Source organism: Oncorhynchus gorbuscha, linkage group LG24, assembly GCF_021184085.1.
Source record: "Oncorhynchus gorbuscha isolate QuinsamMale2020 ecotype Even-year linkage group LG24, OgorEven_v1.0, whole genome shotgun sequence".
Taxonomy (NCBI): domain Eukaryota; kingdom Metazoa; phylum Chordata; class Actinopteri; order Salmoniformes; family Salmonidae; genus Oncorhynchus; species Oncorhynchus gorbuscha.
This window is the reverse complement of record NC_060196.1, coordinates 4,047,071-4,067,765: the sequence shown is the minus strand read 5'-3', so window position 1 is coordinate 4,067,765 and position 20,695 is coordinate 4,047,071. Positions and strand designations below refer to the sequence as shown.

The 20,695-nt window shown below is 42.8% G+C and overlaps 2 protein-coding genes across 3 annotated transcripts in view; both read right to left on the bottom strand.

Moving 5' to 3' along the window:
- Positions 1-1,373: 1,373 nt before the first annotated feature.
- LOC124012729 (methylmalonic aciduria type A homolog, mitochondrial-like) lies at positions 1,374-14,397 on the bottom strand. Its single transcript, XM_046326638.1, has 7 exons — positions 14,058-14,397; positions 13,328-13,777; positions 12,935-13,057; positions 12,262-12,432; positions 11,900-11,985; positions 6,495-6,644; positions 1,374-1,994 (listed from the first exon to the last, which is right to left on the bottom strand). Exons 2-7 carry the CDS (start codon positions 13,737-13,739, stop codon positions 1,689-1,691), a joined length of 1,248 nt encoding a protein of 415 aa, XP_046182594.1. The 5' UTR covers positions 13,740-13,777; positions 14,058-14,397; the 3' UTR covers positions 1,374-1,688.
- Positions 14,398-17,499: 3,102 nt separating this feature from the next.
- The window catches only part of LOC124012883 (mothers against decapentaplegic homolog 1-like), a 31,278-nt gene continuing 28,082 nt past the window's right edge, over positions 17,500-20,695 (bottom strand). For both annotated transcript variants that reach the window (XM_046326902.1, XM_046326903.1), the window contains exons 6-7: positions 20,168-20,424; positions 17,500-19,983 (exon numbers count right to left, since the gene is read on the bottom strand). In XM_046326902.1, coding sequence (XP_046182858.1) covers positions 19,840-19,983; positions 20,168-20,424 — 401 coding nt within the window. In that variant the 3' untranslated portion in view covers positions 17,500-19,839. The remainder of the gene's footprint in view (positions 19,984-20,167; positions 20,425-20,695) is intronic.

Sequence of the window (20,695 nt, the reverse complement as noted above, 5' to 3'; positions counted from 1 at the left end):
AACGGGAATGATATGACGCTTGTATTAAAAGTTGTCACGTTCATAAGCTTCCTTGGTTCAGCAGCTACGTCCCCACACAAAGCTTCCTAGCCTTGGTTCAGCAGCTACGCCCCCACACAACGGTTCCTAGCCCTGGTTAGGCAGCTACGCCCCCATACAAAGCTTCCTGGCCCTGGTTCAGCAGCTACATCCCCACACAAAGCTTCCTAGCACTGGTTCAGCAGCTACGTCCCCACACAAAGCTTCCTAGCCCTGGTTCAGCAGCTACGTCCCAAAATAAAATAAAATGTATTTATACAGCCCTTCGTACATCAGCTGATATCTCAAAGAAAGAAAGCCCTGCTTCCAGCTGTTTGCTTAGAAATTCTAGGGACAATTAGGAGGCCTGCGTCTTGTGACCGTAGCGTACGGCAGGACCAAATCAGAGAGAAAGGTAGGAGCAAGCCCATGTAATGCTTTGTAGGTTAGTAGTAAAACCTTGAAATCAGCCCTTGCCTTAACAGGAAGCCAGTGTAGGGAGGCTAGCGCTGGAGTGATACGATCACATTTTTGGGATCTAGTCAGGATTCTAGCAGCCGTATTTAGCACTAACTGAAGTTTATTTAGTGCTTTACCCGGGTAGCCGGAAAGTAGAGCATTGCAGTAGTCTAACCTAGAAGTAACACAAGCATGGATTAATTTTTCTGCATCATTTTTGGACAGAAAGTTTCTGATTTTTGCAATGTTACGTAGATGTAAAAAAGCTGTCCTTGTTCGTCAAAAGAGAGATCAGGGCCCAGAGTAACGGCGAGGTCCTTCACAGTTTTATTTGAGACAACTGTACAACCATTAAGATTAATTGTCAGATTCAACAGAAGATCTCTTTGTTTCTTGGGACTTAGAACAAGCATCTCTGTTTTGTCAGAGTTTAAAAGTAGAAAGTTTGCAGCCATCCACTTCCTTATGTCTGAAACACAGGCTTCTAGCAATTTTGGGGCTTCACCATGTTTCATTGAAATGTACAGCTGTGTGTCATCCGCATAGCAGTGAAAGTTAAGTTAATTATGTTTTCGAATGACATCCCCAAGAGGTCAAATATATAGCGAAAACAATAGTGGTCCTAAAACGGAACCTTGAGGAACACCGAAATGTACAGTTGATTTGTCAGAGGACAAACCATTCACAGAGACAAACTGATATCTTTCCGACAGATAAGATCTAAACCAGGCCAGAACTTGTCCGTGTAGACCAATTTGGGTTTCCAATCTCCCCACACAAAGCTTCCTAGCCCTGGTTCAGCAACTACGTCCCCACACAAAGCTTCCTAGCCCTGGTTCAGCATCTACGTCCCCACACAAACATTTCAGCAACAGAAAACGCCCACCACTATATCATTAATTTAATCATTTATTCAACTCATTGATTATGATCAAATCTATAAAACTGCATCCATTGATACTCTTCAAGTATAAACCGATAAACTGCATTGTCAAGTCTCTTGTATGAGGAAGTAGGTCAGTGTTTCAATTTGAAGGCAGTGTGTTGTGTGTGGGATTGGGAGGGGGACCAAGACCTATAATTCCTTCCCTTCTCTCATCAACAATCAATTGTCCTTACAGAGCAGTGACCTGAGAGACAAGGCGAGAAGAGTAATCAATATTACAGTATATGGATAATGCTGTTGGTATTAGATCTCCACTTCAGCTAGGTCACTGTGAGGAGGAAGATGATGAAGAAGAGGTGAAGGCCTTCAGTAACAGATCAGCCGCCAGGCCCGGTGATATAGCTCCCCTGGTGACCCTGTCCTCTAGCTGGGGTAGCTCCCCCCTGACGGCAGGGTGTTCCTGGAAGTGCCTCAGGACATTCTCCTGGATCAGGCTCCACATCCACACCTTGTGCTGGGCCCTACGTCTGTCCTTGAAGTCCCCGCTGGACAGGGTGGCTGAGCGGAAGGCCTCCATCTTACTCCACAGCTCTGCTACACCCTCGCCTGTCTGGGATGACACACGCACTACCTGGTGGGGGGGAGAACCACACACACACAATATATGGACTTTGGGGATTTTCAGTACCCACAAGGATAGTAATACATTTACATTTAAGTCATTTAGCAGGCGCTCTTATCCAGAGCGACTTACAAATACAAGCCCCCCCCCACCCCCCACACACATACACAGTGCATACAGACATACATATACTCTCACATATGGTACTAGTCAAACGTCTGGACACACCTACTCATTCAAGGGTTTTTCATTATTTTTACTATTTTCTACATTGTAGAATAATTGTGAAGACATCAAAACTATGAAATAACACATATGGAATCATGTAGTGACCAAAAAAATGTTAAACAAATCTAAATATATTTTAGATTCTTCTAAGTAGCCACCCTTTGTGTTGATGACAGCTTTGTACTCTTGGCATTCTCTCAACGAGCTTCACCTGGAACGCTTTTCCAACTGTCTTCAAGTGGTTCCCACATATGCTGAGCACTTGTTGGCTGCTTTTCCTTCACTCTGCAGTCCAACTCATCCCAAACCATCTCAATTGGGTTAATGTCAGGTGATTGTGGAGGCCAGGTTATCTGATGCAGCACTCCATCGCTCTCCTTCTTGGTCAAAAAGCTCTTACATAGTCTGGACATGTGTTGGGTCATTGTCCTGTTGAAAAACAAATGATAGTCCCACTAAGCGCAAACCAGATGGGATGGCGTATCGCTGCAGAATGCTGTGGTAGCCATGCTGGTTAAGTGTTCCTTGAATTCTAAATAAATCACAGTGTCACCAGCAAAGCACCCCCACACCATCACACCTCCTCCTCCATGCTTCACGGTGGGAACCACACATGTGGAGATCATCCATTCAACTACTCTACGTCTCACAAAGAAACAACGGTTGGAACCAAACATCTCAAATTTGGACTCATCAGACCAAAGGACAGATTTCCACTGGTCTAATGTCCATTTCTCGTGTTTCTTGGAACAAAGCAAGTCTCTTCTTATTATTGGTGTCTGTATACCACCCCTACCTGGTCACAACACAACTGATGGGCTCAAACACATTAAGAAGGAAATAAATTCCACGAATGAACTTTTAACAAGGCACACCTGTTAATTGAAACAGGTGACTACCTCATGAAGCTGGTTGAGAGAATGTCAAGTGTTTGCAAAGCTGTCATCAAGGCAAAGGGTGGCTACTTTGAAGAATCTCAAATCTCAAATATATTTGGATTTGTTTAACACTTTTTTGGTTACTACATGATTCAATGTGTGTTATTTCATAGTGTTGATGTCTTCACTATTATTCTACAATGTAGAAAATAGTACAAATAAAGAAAAACCCTGGAATGAGTAGGTGTACCCTGGAATGAGTAGGTGTACCCTGGAATGAGTAGGTGTACCCTGGAATGAGTAGGTGTGTCCAGACTTTGGACTGGTACTGTATGTGAACACACACGTGTGGACCCCCATGCAGTTGGTAATCAATCCCCCCATGTGCCCATGCAGACACAGTGACACACCACAGATATCACACACCCAGTGGGGTCTCTGTATTCCCATATTCACCTCAGGCCTGTCCAGACAACACCAGTGATTTAAGAACTAAACAACTCAGTATTGACCAGTGCTTGAATGAGAGTGAGGGCACTACAAAAGGGGAACTGTGTGAAGTCATATCTCAATGGTGCAACACACTATCAAGCTGTATTCTATCTAGTCATTCCTAAATTGCTCTATTCACAATTCAAGTGTGCCAATAGAAATGTGTTTCTGACATGGGGAAATACTGTAGAAATATCTTACAAAGCTACAGTCAAAATGATTAATCTGCTAGAAGGGAGCCTTCCAAAGTACCCTCCCCTGAACCTAATATTGAGATATGGCAGAGGAGGAATCATGTGGAGACCCATTAAAATCACTGTGGTGGATATCTCCTGTCCTGAAGTCAGTGTTGCTGCCTCTGGTACTAGTGGAAAGAGGAACAGGGCCAGAGAGCGAGAGAGAGAGAGAGACAAATGGAGACAGCAAAACAGAGAGAGATGAGATAGATGGAGATGAAGAGAGAGAGAGGTGGAGAGAAATAGAGACAGAAAAACAGAGAGAGAGAAAGGGAGAGAGAGAGCGAGAGAGAGAGACGGACAGAAAATTGGAAAAAGAAGCGAGAGACAGAGAACCAGAGAGCGAGACAGGTCTGGGAGTCTTTCATCTGAGTGGGTGAGCTGCTAATCAGGAAAATGCATGACACAGCAGCTCTCTATTCAGAGTGGGGAGGAAGAGGAAGAGGGGGATGGAGGGAGAAGGGTGGGTGGGTGGCGGTAAGGGACTTTGGCAGGTTGCCAGGTGGGCAGATGCTGCATTGGGCCACACACGGTCGGTCTGAGACAAAGAGACAATGCCACAACACTCGGCCCAGGGCGGGAGACATGCAGAGAGCACCCACTCCCCACCCTGGGAACACTGCGACAGACTAGAGTGCCCTGATGATGACATCACATTAATCCCTCTCCCCCGGGTCAGCTGACCTCGCTGTACAGTGGGACGGCCTGTCGGTTCTGGTGATGTGTGCGTGTGGAGAGTTGAGGGCGGAAAAAAAGGATTTTCAGAGGAAATGTAACACAGCTCTCCAATAAAGGATACGAAGAACAACTTTAGGTTCCAACCCCCAGTTACCTGGAGTTTGAGGCAATATGCCTATTTTTTGTAGGTAGCATTTATTTCTCATTATCTGTTTGTATTTCTTAATTCTGTGCAAATGAAAGTATGAGCACAAACCCACACAACCAAACACTAACCACGTTCCAGGTCTAGGACTTCTTCCTGAGCAACAATTTGAAGCACTTTTCTAAATACAGTGTGGCAAAAAAGTATTTAGTTAGCCACCAATTGTGCAAGTTCTCCCACTTAAAAAGATGAGAGAGGCCTAATTTTCATCATAGGTACACTTCAACTATGACAGACAAAATGAGGGAAAAAAATCCAGAAAAATCACATTGTAGGATTTTTAATGAATTTATTTGCAAATTATGGTGGAAAATAAAAATTTGGAAAATAACAAAAGTTTATCTCAATACTTTGTTATACACACTTTGTTGGCAATGACAGACGTCAAACGTTTTCTGTAAGTCTTCACAAAGATTTCACACTGTTGCTGGTATTTTGGCTCATTCCTGCAGATCTCCTCTAGAGCAGTGATGTTTTGGGCCTGTTGCTGGGCAACACAGACTTTCAACTCCCTCCAAAGATTTTCTATGGGGTTGAGATCTGGAGACTGGCTAGGCCACTCCAGGACCTTGAAATGCTTCTTACGAAGCCACTCCTTCGTTGCCCGGGCGGTGTGTTTGGGATCATTGTCATGCTGATAGACCCAGTCACGTTTAATCTTCAATGCCCTTGCTGATGGAATGAGGTTTTCACTCAAAATCTCACAATACATGGCCCGATTCATTCTTTCCTTTACACGGATCAGTAGTCCTGGTCCCTTTGCAGAAAAACAGCCCCAAAGCATGATGTTTCCACCCCCATGCTTCACAGTTGGTATGGTGTTTTTTGGATGCAACTCTGCATTCTTTGTCCTCCAAACACGACGAGTTGCATTTTTAACAAAAAGTTATATTTTGGTTTCATCTGACCATATGACATTCTCCCAATCTTCTTCTGGATCATCCAAATGCTCTCTAGCAAACTTCAGACGGGTCTGGACATGTACTGGCTTAAACAGGGGGACACGTCTGGCACTGCAGGATTTGAGTCCTTGCCGGCGTAGTGTGTTACTGATGGTAGGCTTTGTTACTTTGGTCCCAGCTCTCTGCAGGTCATTCACTAGGTCCCCCTGTGTGGTTCTGGGATTTTTGCTCACCGTTCTTGTGATCATTTTGACCCCACGGGGTGAGATCTTGCGTGGGGCCCCAGATCGAGGGAGATTATCAGTGGACTTGTATGTCTTCCATTTCCTAATAATCGCTCCCACAGTTAATTTCTTCAAACCAAGCTGCTTACCTATTGCAGATTCAGTCTTGCCAGCCTGGTGCAGGTCTACAATTTTGTTTCTGGTGTCCTTTGACAGCTCTTTGGTCTTGGCCATAGTGGAGTTTGGAGTGTGACTATTTGAGGTTGTGGACAGGTGTCTTTTATACTGATAACAAGTTCAAACAGGTGCCATTAATACAGGTAACGAGTGGAGGACAGAGGAGCATCTTAAAGAAGAAGTTACAGGTCTGTGAGAGCCAGAAATATTGCTTGTTTGTCCTCCACTCATAACCAAATACTTATTTTCCACCATAATTTGCAAATAAATTCATTAAAAAATCCTACAATGTGATTTTCTGGATTTTTTTTGTCACTTTCTCTGTCATAGTTGAAGTGTAACTATGATGAAAATTACAGGCCTCTCTCATCTTTTTAAGTAGGAGAACTTGCACAATTGGTGGCCGACTAAATACTTTTTGCCCCACTGTAAGTTTAACCCCTTCGCACTACCACTCAGACAAAAAACATTCAACCCAATACAACCCACCTTAGGGTTCCAGGACTTTGATTTCTTCCTGAGCAGTTTCAGAGCGCTGGTATACTCTGCCTGGATTCTCCTGGCTGGTACTAACAGGTCTCCGTCTGCTTTAGTGACCACCACCAGATCTGCCTTCTCGATGATGCCTCGCTTAATGCCCTGGCAATGGAGAACACACACAGATTCAGTACTGTGCCCTGAACTTTACAAAATGTCCCTAGACGGCTACCACCCGGTTACTCAACCCTGCACCTTAGAGGCTGCTTGCACTATGTACATAGTCATGGAACACTGGTCACTTTAATAATGTTTACATACTGTTTTACCCATTTCATACACCTCACAAATCCTCAACTAGCAGCTTCATTAAATAGTACCTGCAAAACACCAGTATCAACATCAACAGTGAAGAGGCGACTCCAGGATGCTGGCCTTCTAGGCAGAGTTGCAAAGAAAAAGCCATATCTCAGACTGGACAATAAAAATAAAAGATTAAGATGGGTAAAAGAACACAGACACTGGACAGAGGAGCTCTGCCTAGAAGGCCAGCAGCCAGAGTCGCCTCTTCACTGTTGACGTTGAGACCGGTGTTTTGCGGGTACTATGCGGGTACTATTTAATTAAGCTGCCAGTTGAGGACTTGTGAGGCGTCTGTTTCTCAGCCAGTTTGCGCTGTTCTGTGAAGGGAGTAGTACACAGTTTTGTACGAGATCTTCAGTTTCTTGGCAATTTCTCGCATGGAATAGCCATTTGTCAGAACAAGAATAGACTGACGAGTTTCAGATTAAAGTTGTTTCTGGCCATTTTGAGCCTGTAATCGAACCCACAAATGCTGATGCTCTAGATACTAAACTAGTCTAAATAAGGTGAGTTTTAATACTTCTTTAATCCGAACAACAGTTTTCAGCTGTACTAACATAATTTGAAAATGATTTTCTAATGATCAATTAGCCTTTTAAAATGATAAACTTGGATTAGCTAACACAACGTGCCATTGAAACACAGGAGTGATGGTTGCTGATAATGGGCCCCTGTACGCCAATAAAAATCAGCCGTTTCCAGCTACAATAGTCATTTACAACATTAACCATGTCTACACTGTATTTAGGATCAATTTGATGTTATTTTAATAGACAAAAAAAATGCTTTTCTTTCAAAAACAAGGACATTTCTATGTGACCCCAAACTTTTGAACAGTAGTGTATATGAGATTATTCAAAATAGGCACCCTTTGCATTGATGACAGCTTTGCACACTCTTGGAATTCTCTCAACCAGCTTCATGAGGTAGTCACCTGGAATGCATTTTAATTAACAGGTGTGCCTTGTTAAAAGTTAATTTGTGGAATCTCTTTCCTTCTTAATGCGTTTGAGCCAATTAGTTGTGTTGTGTTGTGACAAGTCAGGGGTGGTATACAGAAGATGGTCTTAAGCAAATAGGGCTAAGTCCATATTATGGCAAGAACAGCTCAAATAAGCAAAAAGAAACAACAGTCCACCATTACTTGAAGACATGAAGGTCAGTCAATCTGGAAGATTTCAAGAACTTTGAAAGTTTCTTCAAGTTCAGTCGCAAAAACCATCAAGCGTTATGATGAAACTGGCTCTCATGAGGACCGCCACAGGAAAGGAAGACCCAGAGTTACCTCTGCTGCAGAGGATAAGTTCATAAATTGCAGCCCAAATAAATGCTTCACAGAGTTCAAGTAACAGACACATCTCAACATCAACTTCATGGTCGAATTGCTGCAAAGAAACCACTACTAAAGGACGCCAATAAGAAGAAGAGACTTGCTTAAAAGACAGTAACACGAGCAATGGACAATCGACCGGTGGAAATCGGTCTTTGGTCTGATGAATTCAAATTTGAGATTCATGGTTCCAACCACCATGTCTTTGTGAGACGCAGAGCAGGTGAAGGGATGATTTCCGCATGTATAGTTCCCACCGTGAAGCATGGAGGAGGTGGTGTGATGATGCTTTGCTGGTGACACAGTCATTTATTTAGAATTCAAGGTACACTTAACCAGCATGGCTACCACAGCATTCTGCAGCGATACGCCATCCCACCTGGTTTGTGCAACAGGACAATGACTCAAACACACCTATCTGTGTAAGGGCTATTTGACCAAGAAGTAGAGTGATGGAGTGCTGCATCAGATGACCTGGCCTCCACAATCACCTGACTTTAACTCAATTGAGATGGTTTGGGATGAGTTGGACCGCAGAGTGAAGGAAAAGCAGCCAACAAGTGCTCAGCATATGTGGGAACTCCTTCAAGACGGTTAGAAAAGCATTCCAGGTGAAGCTCGTTGAGAGTATGCCAAGTATGCAAAGCTGTCAATAAGGCAAAGGGTGGCTACTTTGAAGAATCTAAAATATATTTAGATTTGTTTGACACTTTGTTGGTTACTACATGATTCCATATGTGTTATTTCATTTGTTTTGATGTCTTCACTATTATTCTACAATGTCGAAAATAATAAGAAAGAAAAAAAAAACATGAAAAAAATGTAATGAGTAGGTGTGTCCACACTTTGATAGAAATAACGTCTGCTAAATACGTGTATGTGACCAACACGACGTGCTTTGAATCAACTTTATTGATCTCCAGAGGGGAAATTGGATGTAAATATTATGTCTATGCGTCTAAGCTGATTGATGGACAGTGCGACAGTCTGTGATCCTGTTTGAATACTTTAAAAAATAATAATAATTTTAGCCCTTTTTCTCCCCAATTTCGTGGTATCCAATTGTTGTAGTAGCTACTATCTTGTCTCATCACTACAACTCCCGTACGGGCTCGGGAGAGACGAAGGTTGAAAGTCATGCGATACACAACCAATTGTGCGTCGCCCCACGGACCTCCCGGTCGCGGCCGGTTACGACAGAGCCTGGGCGCGAACCCAGGGGCTCTGATGGCACAGCCACTTAATCACTGCACCACCCGAGAGGCCCCTGTTTGAATACTTAAGTGCATCCTGAGACAGAATAATTGAAGACAACAGGGTGGAAAGAAACCACTTTGTTTCTTTTGCAAATATGAAAGGCATGAGGAATCAGATATGTACACTGCTCAACAACAAAAACAACAAAAAAAGGAACACTTAAAAAACACAATGTAACTCCAAGTCAATCACACTTCTGTGAAATCAAACTGTCCATTTAGGAAGCAACACTGATTGACAATCATTTTCATATGCTGTTGTGCAAATGGAATAGACAACAGGTGGAAATATGCAATTAGCAAGACACCCCCAATAAAGGAGTGGTTCTGCAGGTGGTAACCACAGACCACTTCTCAGTTCCTATGCCTCCTGGCTGATGTTTTGGTCACTTTTGAATGCTGGCGGTGCTTTCACTCTAGTGGTAGCATGAGACGGAGTCTACAACCCACACAAGTGTCTCAGGTAGTGCAGCTCATCCAGGATGGAACATCAATGCGAGCTGTGGCAAGAAGGTTTGCTGTGTCTGTCAGCGTAGTGTCCAGAGCATGGAGGCGCTACCAGGAGACAGGCCAGTACATCAGGAGATGTAGAGGAGGCCGTAGGAGGGTAACAACCCAGCAGCAGGACCGCTACCTCCGCCTTTGTGCAAGGAGGAGCAGGAGGAGCACTGCCAGAGCCCTGCAAAATGACCTCCAGCAGGCCACAATGTGCATGTGTCTGCTCAAACGGTCAGAAACTGACTCCATGAGGGTGGTATGAGGGCCCGACGTCCACAGGTGGGGGTTGTGCTTACAGCCATGCAGGACAAGGACAAGTGCTATGATGGGGTCTAAAACCAGACTGAAGCATTTCGTATACATTGTTTTTTCTTCAGGAAGGCAGTAAGTTGCTGCGCAACAGCCTTTTCTAAAATTTTTGAGAGGAATGGAAGATTCGATATAGGCCGATAGTTTTTAATATTTTCTGGGTCAAGGTTTGGCTTTTTCAAGAGAGGCTTTATTACAGCCACTTTTAGTGAGTTTGGTACACATCCAGTGGATAGAGAGCCGTTTATTATGTTCAACATAGGAGGGCCAAGCACAGGAAGTAGCTCTTTCAGTAGTTTAGTTGGAATAGGGTCCAGTATGCAGCTTGAAGGTTTAGAGGCCATGATTATTTTCATCAGTGTGTCAAGAGATATAGTACTAAAACACTTGAGCGTCTCTCTTGATCCTAGGTCCTGGGAGAGTTGTGCAGACTCAGGACAACTGAGCTTTGAAGGAATACGCAGATTTAAAGAGGAGTCCGTAATTTGCTTTCTAATAATCATAATCTTTTCCTCAAAGAAGTTCATGAATTTATCACTGCTAAAGTGAAAGTCATCCTCTCTTGGGGAATGCTGCTTTTTAGTTAGCTTTGCGACAGTATCAAAAAGGAATTTCGGATTGTTCTTATTTTCCTCAATTAAGTTAGAAAAATAGGATGATTGAGCAGCAGTAAGGGCTCTTCGATACTGCACGGCACTGTCTTTCCAAGCTAGTCGGAAGACTTCCAGTTTGGTGTGGCGCTATTTCCGTTCCAATTTTCTGGAAGCTTGCTTCAGAGCTCGGGTATTTTCTGTGTACCAGGGAGCTAGTTTCTTATGAGAAATGTTTTTAGTTTTTAGGGGTGCAAATGCATCTAGGGTATTGCGCAAGGTTAAATTGAGTTCCTCAGTTAGGTGGTTAACTGATTTTTGTCCTCTGGCATCCTTGGGTAGATAGAGGGAATCTGGAAGCCTGAAATGTGGAAGCCTGAAATGTGGCAAAAGGTCGCAAAGTTCAAGGGGGCCGAATACTTTCGCAAGGCACTGTAGATATATAAACGGTAATTAAAAAGTAAAAAACGTAAAGTTGTCAGGTAGCAAAATAGGTTGGCAACAAAACGCACAGCAACTCCACAGGCTGTCCAGGAGTTGGCGGATGCTTTAGTCCAAGTCTGGGAGGAGATCCCTAAGGAGACCATCCGCCACCTCATCAGGAGCATGCCCAGGCGTTGTAGGGAGGTCATACAGGCACGTGGAGGCCACACACACTACTGAGTCTCATTTTGACTTGGATCAGCCTGTAGTGTGGTTTTCCACTTTCATTTTGAGTGTGACTCCAAATCCAGACCTCCATGGGTTGATAAATTTGATTTCCATTGATCATTTGTGTGTGATTTTTTTGTCAGCACATTCAACTATGTAAAAAAAAAGTATTTAATAAGAATATTTCATTCATTCAGATCTAGGATGTGTTATTTTAGTGTTCCCTTTATTTTTTTGAGCAGTGTACTTTAAAGACAGTTGAACTAAACTCATGAGACATTTATTTTCATCAAGAATCAATGGATATATTATTCATTTAAATGATAAAAAATGTCTCTAAATATCACAAGATTTTCACCGGTTCTTTAATGGCATTGTAACAGTGGAGTGTGATGGTGATGGAGGTGCAGCCTGTCTGACCTGTAGTTCATCGCCCCCTGCTGGTGGGATCAGCAACACAAACATGTCCACCATGTCAGCCACAGCAAACTCTGACTGGCCTACACCTGAGGACACAACACACAATAAAACTAAGTATTTATGAAACGCTATCTACCTTAGGATTTGTATTAATAAACTATGAGCTATGTTATGTCATTTCATAATTGTATCCTTTATGCCATTTAGACTTTAGAAACCACGTAATGTGGAAGATGCAAAGCATGAATCACAACGAGATTAAATCTGGTTCAATAAAAACTATGCAGGTGGCCTATCCCAGGTGAAGATTTGTCCCTTCTGAGGCTTTTAAAAACAGTCGACTCAACCATCGTGTTCCTCACCTACAGTTTCTACCAGAACGATGTCGTAGCCACCCCCCTCACACAGTACTATGGCCTCATTGGTGGTCCGGGTGACTCCTCCCAGTGTTCCAGAGGTGGGGGAGGGTCTGATGAAAGCACTCATGTCTCTGGAGAGCTCAGTCATACGAGTCTTGTCACCCATCAGAGACCCTGGGGAGAGGGGGAGGATTTATGCGTAACACCAACATAAAGTATAAAAGTGGTAGTATATCAGTATAGCTATCAATATTTAATAATAATCCTTTGCCTAGCTTGAAGAAGATATATGTGAGGAACACAGGAGGCTGCTGAGGGGAGGACGGCTCGTAATACATGTCCAGAACAGAGCAAATGAAACGGCATCAAACACCTGGAAACCATGTGTTTGATACCATTCCACTGATTCCGCTCCAGTCATTAACACGAGCCCCGTCCTCCCCAATTAAGGTGCCAACAACCTCCTGTGGTGAGGAAATTATGTTCAACAACATTGAACAAGGCAGAATAGTTATGTCAATGTTCACAAAATCCCACATATTACGGTGCAAGAGTCTGTCTGGCATGACGAGGCATTCTAACAGACCCATTTAAATCAATACATATACCCCACAACACTGATGAAATACCACGCACAAACACAGCGATGAATATGTAGAATGATGTGGAAACATACCTCCTGTGGTGCATGATGAGGGGTCGACAGCCAGAACAGAGACTTTATGTCCTTGTCCTGTGAGCATCTTCCCCACCACCTCGATGAAGGTGGACTTCCCAGCTCCGGGTGGGCCAGACAGACCTACAGACAGACGTCACCTCACAGAGAACAAACATGCACGTACACCAAGCCCACACTCTTCCCCATATGGTATTTTAGACTTCGCTACATCAAGAGTATGAGTACAAGCATCTTCAATAAAAAGCCCACATTGCAGCCACCAACTCAACTGGTCCAACTCTAAGGACTGCAAGCCACTAGTTCAAATGTTCACATATTATTGGGTCTGCATGCATTCTATGTACTGGGCATAGACACAACAATGTTGAACATAACAATCCACATACTAACCCACTCTGAAGGCCAGGGGTTTCCCTCTGTTCTGTTTCTCCTGCTCCTTCCTGTGGGCCAGTACTCTCTGCAGCAGGACCTGGGCCAGCTCTTTCTTTCTGGGATGCTGGGTCTCCACCAGGGTAATGGACTCAGCCAGACTGGCCCGCTGACCTGAGATCAGTCCTTCATACAGCTTATTCAACAGCCTCTGCTCTGGTGGACTCAGCTCCTTGATGTAGCTGAGGGTGGATTCCACACACATACCGCGGATGTGTTGGGAGTTAAGCCCAGGGAATGAGGTGGTACAAGGGGTGCGAGTGCAGGATGGTGGGGGTAGCTGGCGGAGGAGCCATCGGCCCCATGTTGGGGTGACAGTTCGTAAGGGGGAGGACAAGCCGTGGAGAAGCGGAAAGAGTACAGAGGGTCCCATGATTGCCTGGCACTGGTCCCTTCTCTAGGGGAGAGAGTCTGATAATGATGTAACGTTAGACAACAGGCATTCAATAGAGGTTTGTGACACATTTCAGTTCATTCAACAAGACAGAACCAAAACAAAGCTGATGCTGATTACTCTATGACACTCACTTTGGGCTATTGAGACTGTTTGAGGTTGTGGCATTCAGGAGCAAATTCTGCCAGTAGAAACGAATGGACATATGCATACATACAGTACATACACCGGTAACTGACTGACAAGTAGCCTATAGCTGAACAGTTACAAAACGTGTACATACAATGGAGAACTCACCTTGATAGCTAGCTATTTGTACATACATCTGCTTCGTTCGTCTTTGCTGTTGTCCTCTACTATTGCTTCAAACACTTTCATAAGTGAGTATTCATTTTTGGAGTAAAGAAAATAAGGATAATTCTGTCATTTGATTCTCAAAAGCAACCACACGTTGACCAATGTTTTGGTCGTCACTAGGTACCACAGTCACAAAGTCATAAACTCCGCCCATTTCTACAATTGATCTTCTTAAAATGTGATATTAAACCTAACATTAACCCTAACCTTAACCACACTGCTAACCTTATGCCAAGACATAACCTTAAAGTAAGACCAAAAAGCACATAATTATTTTCATATATCTTTTTACTTCGTGGCTGTGCTATCTAGTGAAACCCAGTGGGTATTGTTTTTTTTGCTTCGTTCACTTCCTACTCCCTGTGACGTTGAACACCGCCCCTTTCTAGATAAGTAGTACTACTCAAGGCCACGCGGTGGTAGCAGTGAGTCGTAGTTGTGCTCTTGTCTTCATAATTCACTCAAATTGAAATTCAATGGAATCATTTTAGAAGGCATTTATCAAGGGATGGATAACTATTGCACAATGTTGCTTGTATTTTGCAAGATTTTTCCATTTTCAGCTATTGTGGCCATACAATTTCATGTTAGTGTCTTGAGTTGTAATATTTTTGTGGGTGCTTATACAGTTCATGTCCTATTTCACACAGGAACATGTATAAAAAAAAATGTAAGTTTATTTGTCACCTGCGCCAAATACAACAGGTGTAGTAGACTTTACAGTGAAATGCTTACTTACAGGCTCTAACCAATAGTGCAAAAAAGGTGTTAAGGGAACATTAGGTAAGTAAAGAAATAAAACAACAGTAAAAAGACAGGCTGTATACAGTAGCGAGGCTATAAAGTAGCGAGGCTAAATACAGACACCGGCTAGTCAGGCTGATTGAGGTAGTATGTACATGTAGATATGGTTAAAGTGACTATGCATATATGATGAACAGAGAGTAACAGTAGCGTAAAAGAGGGGTTGGCAGGTGGTTGGTGGCAGGACATAATGCAGATAGCCCGGTTACCCAATGTGCGGGATTGGTCGGTCCAATTCTTCTTATTTAAAAAATATATATATTTAACCTTTATTTAACCAGTTAGGCTAGTTGAGAACAAGTTCTCATTTGCAACTGTGATCTGGCCAAGATAAAGCGTAGCAGTTCGACACATACAACAACACAGAGTTACACATGGAATAAACAAAACATACAGTCAATAATACAGTAGAAAAAATAAAACAAAACGTCTATATACAGTGAGTGCATATGAGGTAAGATAAGGGAGTTAAGGCAATGAATAGGCCATGGTGGAAAAGTAATTACAATATAGCAATTAAACACTGGAATGGTAGATGTGCAGAAGATGAATGTGCAAGTAGAGATACTGGGGTGCAAAGGAGCAAGATAAATAAATAAATAAAGTATGGGGATGTGGTAGTTGGATGGGCTATATTACAGATGGGCTATGTACAGGTGCAGTGATCTGTGAGCTGCTCTGACAGCTGGTGCTTAAAGATATGAGTCTCCAGCTTCAGTGATTTTTGCAGTTCATTCCAGTCATTGGCAGCAGCCACCCGTGCTATGGGTGGGTGCTGCTCTGGCGACCAGGGAGCTGAGATAAGGCGGGGCTTTATCTAGCAAAGACTTGTGGATGACCTGGAGCCAGTGAGTTTGACGACGAGTATGAAGCGAGGGCCAGCCAACGAGAGCGTACAGGTCGCAGTGGTGGGTATTTTATGGGGCTTTGGTGACAAAACGGACTGTGATAGACTGCATCCAATTTTTTGAGTAGAGTGTTGGGGGCTATTTTGTAAATGACATTGCCGAAGTCGAGGATCGGTAGGATGGTCTTTTTTGTTTTTTAGGGTATGTTTGGCAACATGAGTGAAGGATGCTTTGTTGCGAAATAGGAAGCCGATTCTAGATTTAATTTTGGATTGGAGATGCTTAATGTGAGTCTGGAAGGATAGTTTACAGTCTAACCAGACACCTAGGTATTTGTAGTTGTCCACAAGCCAGAACCGCCCAAAGTAGTGATGCTGGACGGGCAGGCAGGTGCAGGCAGTGATCGGGTGAAGAGCATGCATTTAGTTTTACTTGCATTTAAGAGCAGTTGGAGGCCAGGGAAGGAGAGTTGTATGGCATTGAAGCTCGTCTGGAGGTTCGTTAACACAGTGTCCAAAGAAGGACCAGAAGTATACAGAATGGTGTAGTTTTTTTTTTGAGGTGCTATGTACATGAATGTATAGTTAAAGTGACTATGCGTATAAACAGAGAGTAGCAGCAGCGTAAAAAGAGGGGTTGGGGGGAGGCACACAATGCAAATAGTCCGGGTAGCCATTTGATTACCTGTTCAGGAGTCTTATGGCTGTGTCAATTGTGTCAATTGCATGTGTCCATTGAAAATGTGTTGTTTTCATGTCCCAACTCCCCAAGGGTGATCCGAAGGCTTTTATACCTACGGGCCTTGCAACAGGTGTGCTTCCAATACCATGGCCTCAGTCTATATCAGAGGAGGCTGGTGGGAGGAGCTGTTTGATGTGTTTAATTCGGTTCCATTCATTTCATTCCAGACAGTACAATTTGAGCCCGTCCTCCTATAGCTCCTCCCATCAGACTCCTCTATCCACACTTATTCTCCTCATATGGGTAGCCTAGTGTTTAGAGTTGGACTAGTAATCGGAAGGTTGCAAGTTCAAACCCCCGAGCTGACAAGGTACAAATCTGTCGTTCTGCCACTGAACAGGCAGTTAATGGTTAAGGCGTCATTGAAAATAAGAATTTGTTCTTAACTGACTTGCGTAGTTAAATAAAGGTAAAAAATAAAATGAGAACTCACCCTTCGAAGAATCATACTTGCAAGATATACATTCTTGACAAAATATGAATGATTTAGGTTATTTGAGGCTAAATATCATGTTTCCTTAAAAGCGCTACATGGCCATTAGGACGTCTGCATTGGCCATGCGGCATTTATGGTGATACAGCCTCTGCAGATGCAGAAGTCAGGGCATTCCAAGCAGCGCAGATCAGTTGTGAATGAAGTGAGTTTGTGTTTATGCAGAACCTCTCGCCCCCACCTACCATTAACAAATCATGTCAATGCGGAGCTATACAGAGCCATCCGCATTTGTTACAAAATTTGAGAGGAGCACAGCGATGGGGTAGACTTCAATTTGGCGTCTGCGTGCTCTAGAGGCTCCGCGATTGCGCCACACCACCCATGCCTCCGATCACATTTCAGATCAAGCTTAAATGAGCTCTTATGCAATTATATACTGAACTTTCTTGAGCGTCAACTTGAAACTGTTATGTAGCTTATGATACAAACATTACACGTTTGGACATTAACGTTCTTTTATTCTTAAAAAATGAAAACAATATAAGGACACAGGTAATGAAACAACTTTATTTATTGAATCTTCCAGTAGAGACTTGATATTCATGGAATAAAACTGCTTTCTGGGAGTACTACTCAGCAAAAACAGCGCAAAGAAAAAACTAAACAAAAAAACTAAAAGAAGAGGCAACAATCTGTGAAAGTGCAGATAACAAGAAACAACAAGAAAACATATTCAAAAAAATACAAAAATCAATACAACTTGTAATAGCGGATGGGGTTTTCTAAGCCTAAAATAATTGAAAGACAAAAACAGTCTGCATTTTTATAAAATGATCAAATCATGTATTAGGACCATCAGTAACTTACTCACCAGTGAAACTATATATTTTTTTCGTTCAACAAGTTCTGAAGGATGCCATTGTTTTATTAACTGTCTTTTTGTAAGTTTTGCTGAGTTGATGCCTTTAGAGAATATAACAGTAGAGATATATCCTCAATAGATTACCACACGTGTCATAATGTCCATAAACCCTAGCGGTCAAACAGAGAAATGGTTCCAATCGTTTTTCCACCATTCATTTTCCCATAAGGGATTTTAGAAATATTTCAAATGAGGGCTGTATTTCATGAAGGCTTACTCTGGCGTGACATTTTGATAACCGTGGAAATCTCTATAGGACAAGGTGACTTTTAGTAATATATTCGCCCCCAAAAATGAAACGCTAATTAGCTGCTAATGTGGATATCATAAAGAACTACAAATGCCGTGATGATCTGGACGAGCCTGCCGAATGGAATCTCTGGATTAACTATCTAATTAATGTTAGCTAAATGCAGTAATTAATCAATTGGTTATATTTCTTTAAATGAACAATTTGTGCAAGTTCCAAATTGACAATACCTGTTAGCAAAGGTATCAGCTAGCGATGACGTGCAGGAGCTTGAAGGGATTTGTAAATCTAAGAGTAAATAGCGTAATATACTGATAAAAGTCACCTTAACCATGTAAATTTCTCTTGGACATCAAAAACGTCACGCCAGGGTAAGCCTACACAAAACATAGCCCTTATTTGAAGTGTTTCTAAAAATCCCCTATGGGAAAAATGATTGGAACCATTTCCCTGTTTGACCACTAGGTTTTATGGGTATTATGACACCTCCACTGTGGGGCGCTATGTGACTCTACAATTGATTATTTTCTTTTTTTGCTGTACCATGCACAGCTAGGGTCAAACTGAACTATCATACGCTTGTGCCCGTCTCTGTCTCTGTCTCATGTCGTTCTTCAGTCACTACCTAAACAAGCCAAACTACGCGTTTGCAAAACCGACTGCACAGCACTTTTCTCTAATGTTGAGTATGCCTAAAACACGATTAAAATCGTTTAATTCAGTTGTAAACACGGGTGTAACACAAGAGAAATATTTATTTATATACAATTTAAAAAAAATCTTATGTCCTGTGAGCACAATCCCACAATGCCCACCTCACTCTCCCGCCCCACTCCCACTGATGCCCTCTCCTGATTTCTCCTCATGACAGGATTTGTAAATAATCTAAAGGGATTTTATGTAGGGGTCTTTTTCTTAAACTCTTTTTATTTGCCAAAACCTTAAAAAACAAACATTTTTAGGGTTCTGGGGGAGACATTTGTATTTACTGACCTCAGTATCTTCCTACGTTCTAAATATGTTTATAAGAAACATAATATTTCAATGTTTTTCATCCATATTGGTTGTCTTCCAATCTTTCCAATTCTGTACACATTTATTATCGTTGTAGCAACACATGAAACTGGCTGTATGGGTTTCCAATGTTAACCCAAAAAACAGGGGAAGGGAAAACTGCCAGAACAAGATCAGGGACCCATATTCACGTATTAGAGTGCTGATCTATGTTCAGGTCCCCCCAGTCCATATACATTTATTCATTATGATCTAAAAGGCCAATCTGATCCTCGTTCAGACTCTTTCAGAATATGGGCCCCATATGAGGAGGATACTTTGCGTAATGATGAATTGATGATTCGTTTATAATGATTTGAGTCTGATTGATAATTATTACAGTTGGTCACAAAGATCAAGTATCTTCCAGATGCTTCTATCTCAACCCCCCCCCCCCCACACACACACATCCCAGTCTGCAATGTGCCCAATTTCAGACATAATCCCTCAAGTACAAACCCACCAGGGTTGGGGTCAATTCCATTTCAATTCAGTCAATACAGTAAATAAACTGAGTTTCCTATTTTGATTTAGATTCTCTTAAAATTCCAGTTTACTTCCTGAATTGACTGATTTCAATTAGAATTGTCCCCCACCCTGAAACCCACCCCTCCACTGGAACCTAAATGCTGGGTTTGGACAGCCCTGGGGCCTGGGGACCGTTTCGTCTAGGACACAGAGGAGATGGGGTTGTGGGGGGAGCCCATCTGGGTTAGCACCTTGTCCAGCCACTGCAGAGGACCGTGCAGGTGGATCTCAATCCAGCAGGGGGTGCTGGTCACGTCCTGGCGGTGGTACTCTGCACCCCAGCCCTGGGAGAGCAAGAGGAAGAGAGATATTCTCTTTAGGGACAGGTATTATCATCATGGCTCTTTCTCAATCGCATTTCCTTTATTCTTTGAATTTCCTCGTCTTCATCTCATGACCCTATTATTCATTCTGAACCATTTAACATTATATTCTCTATATTATGGGATGTATGTCTATGACGGTTACCTTGACGAAGCTCATACGGATGGTGCACATCTTGGTCAGCTCGTAGACAGCCTCAAACCCGTGGTTGACGGACTGGGCCAGCAGCTCAGCAAACTCCTGGTTGTTAAAGATCTTGAGGCTGCAGCCGCTGGGGATCTTACAGACGGTGGTGGGGTGGAAGCCATGGTGGTAGTTACAGTTCCGACTCTGGACGAAGATGCTGCTGTCACTCAGACATTCAGCATACACTTCACCTCCCACATAGTACAGGTGGACTCCTGGGGAGATGGGAAGAGAGGGTTACATGGGACTAGAATGGAGTAGAGTAGAGTACACTAGATTAGAACGGAATAGAATATTCTTGCCTTTGGCAACTTGCTTGGATTCTTAATTGATTGATTTTTTGTCGCACTGCTTTGCTTTATCTTGGCCAGGTTGCAGTTGTAAATGAGAACTTGTTCTCAACTAGCCTACCTGGTTAAATAAAGGTGAAAATAAAAAATATAAAAAATAAACACTAACAATTGAACCAGTCCTGTGGACAGTGTG

Coding starts and splice junctions, on each gene's coding strand:
- LOC124012729 (XM_046326638.1), bottom strand. CDS start 13,739: ATGGGACCCTCTGTACTCTTTCCGCTTCTCCACGGCTTGTCCTCCCCC. Junction 11,986..12,261: donor CGTTCTGGTAGAAACTGTAG/GTGAGGAACACG, acceptor TTGTGTCCTCAG/GTGTAGGCCAGTCAGAGTTT. Junction 6,645..11,899: donor CAGGGGGCGATGAACTACAG/GTCAGACAGGCT, acceptor CTCCATTGCCAG/GGCATTAAGCGAGGCATCAT.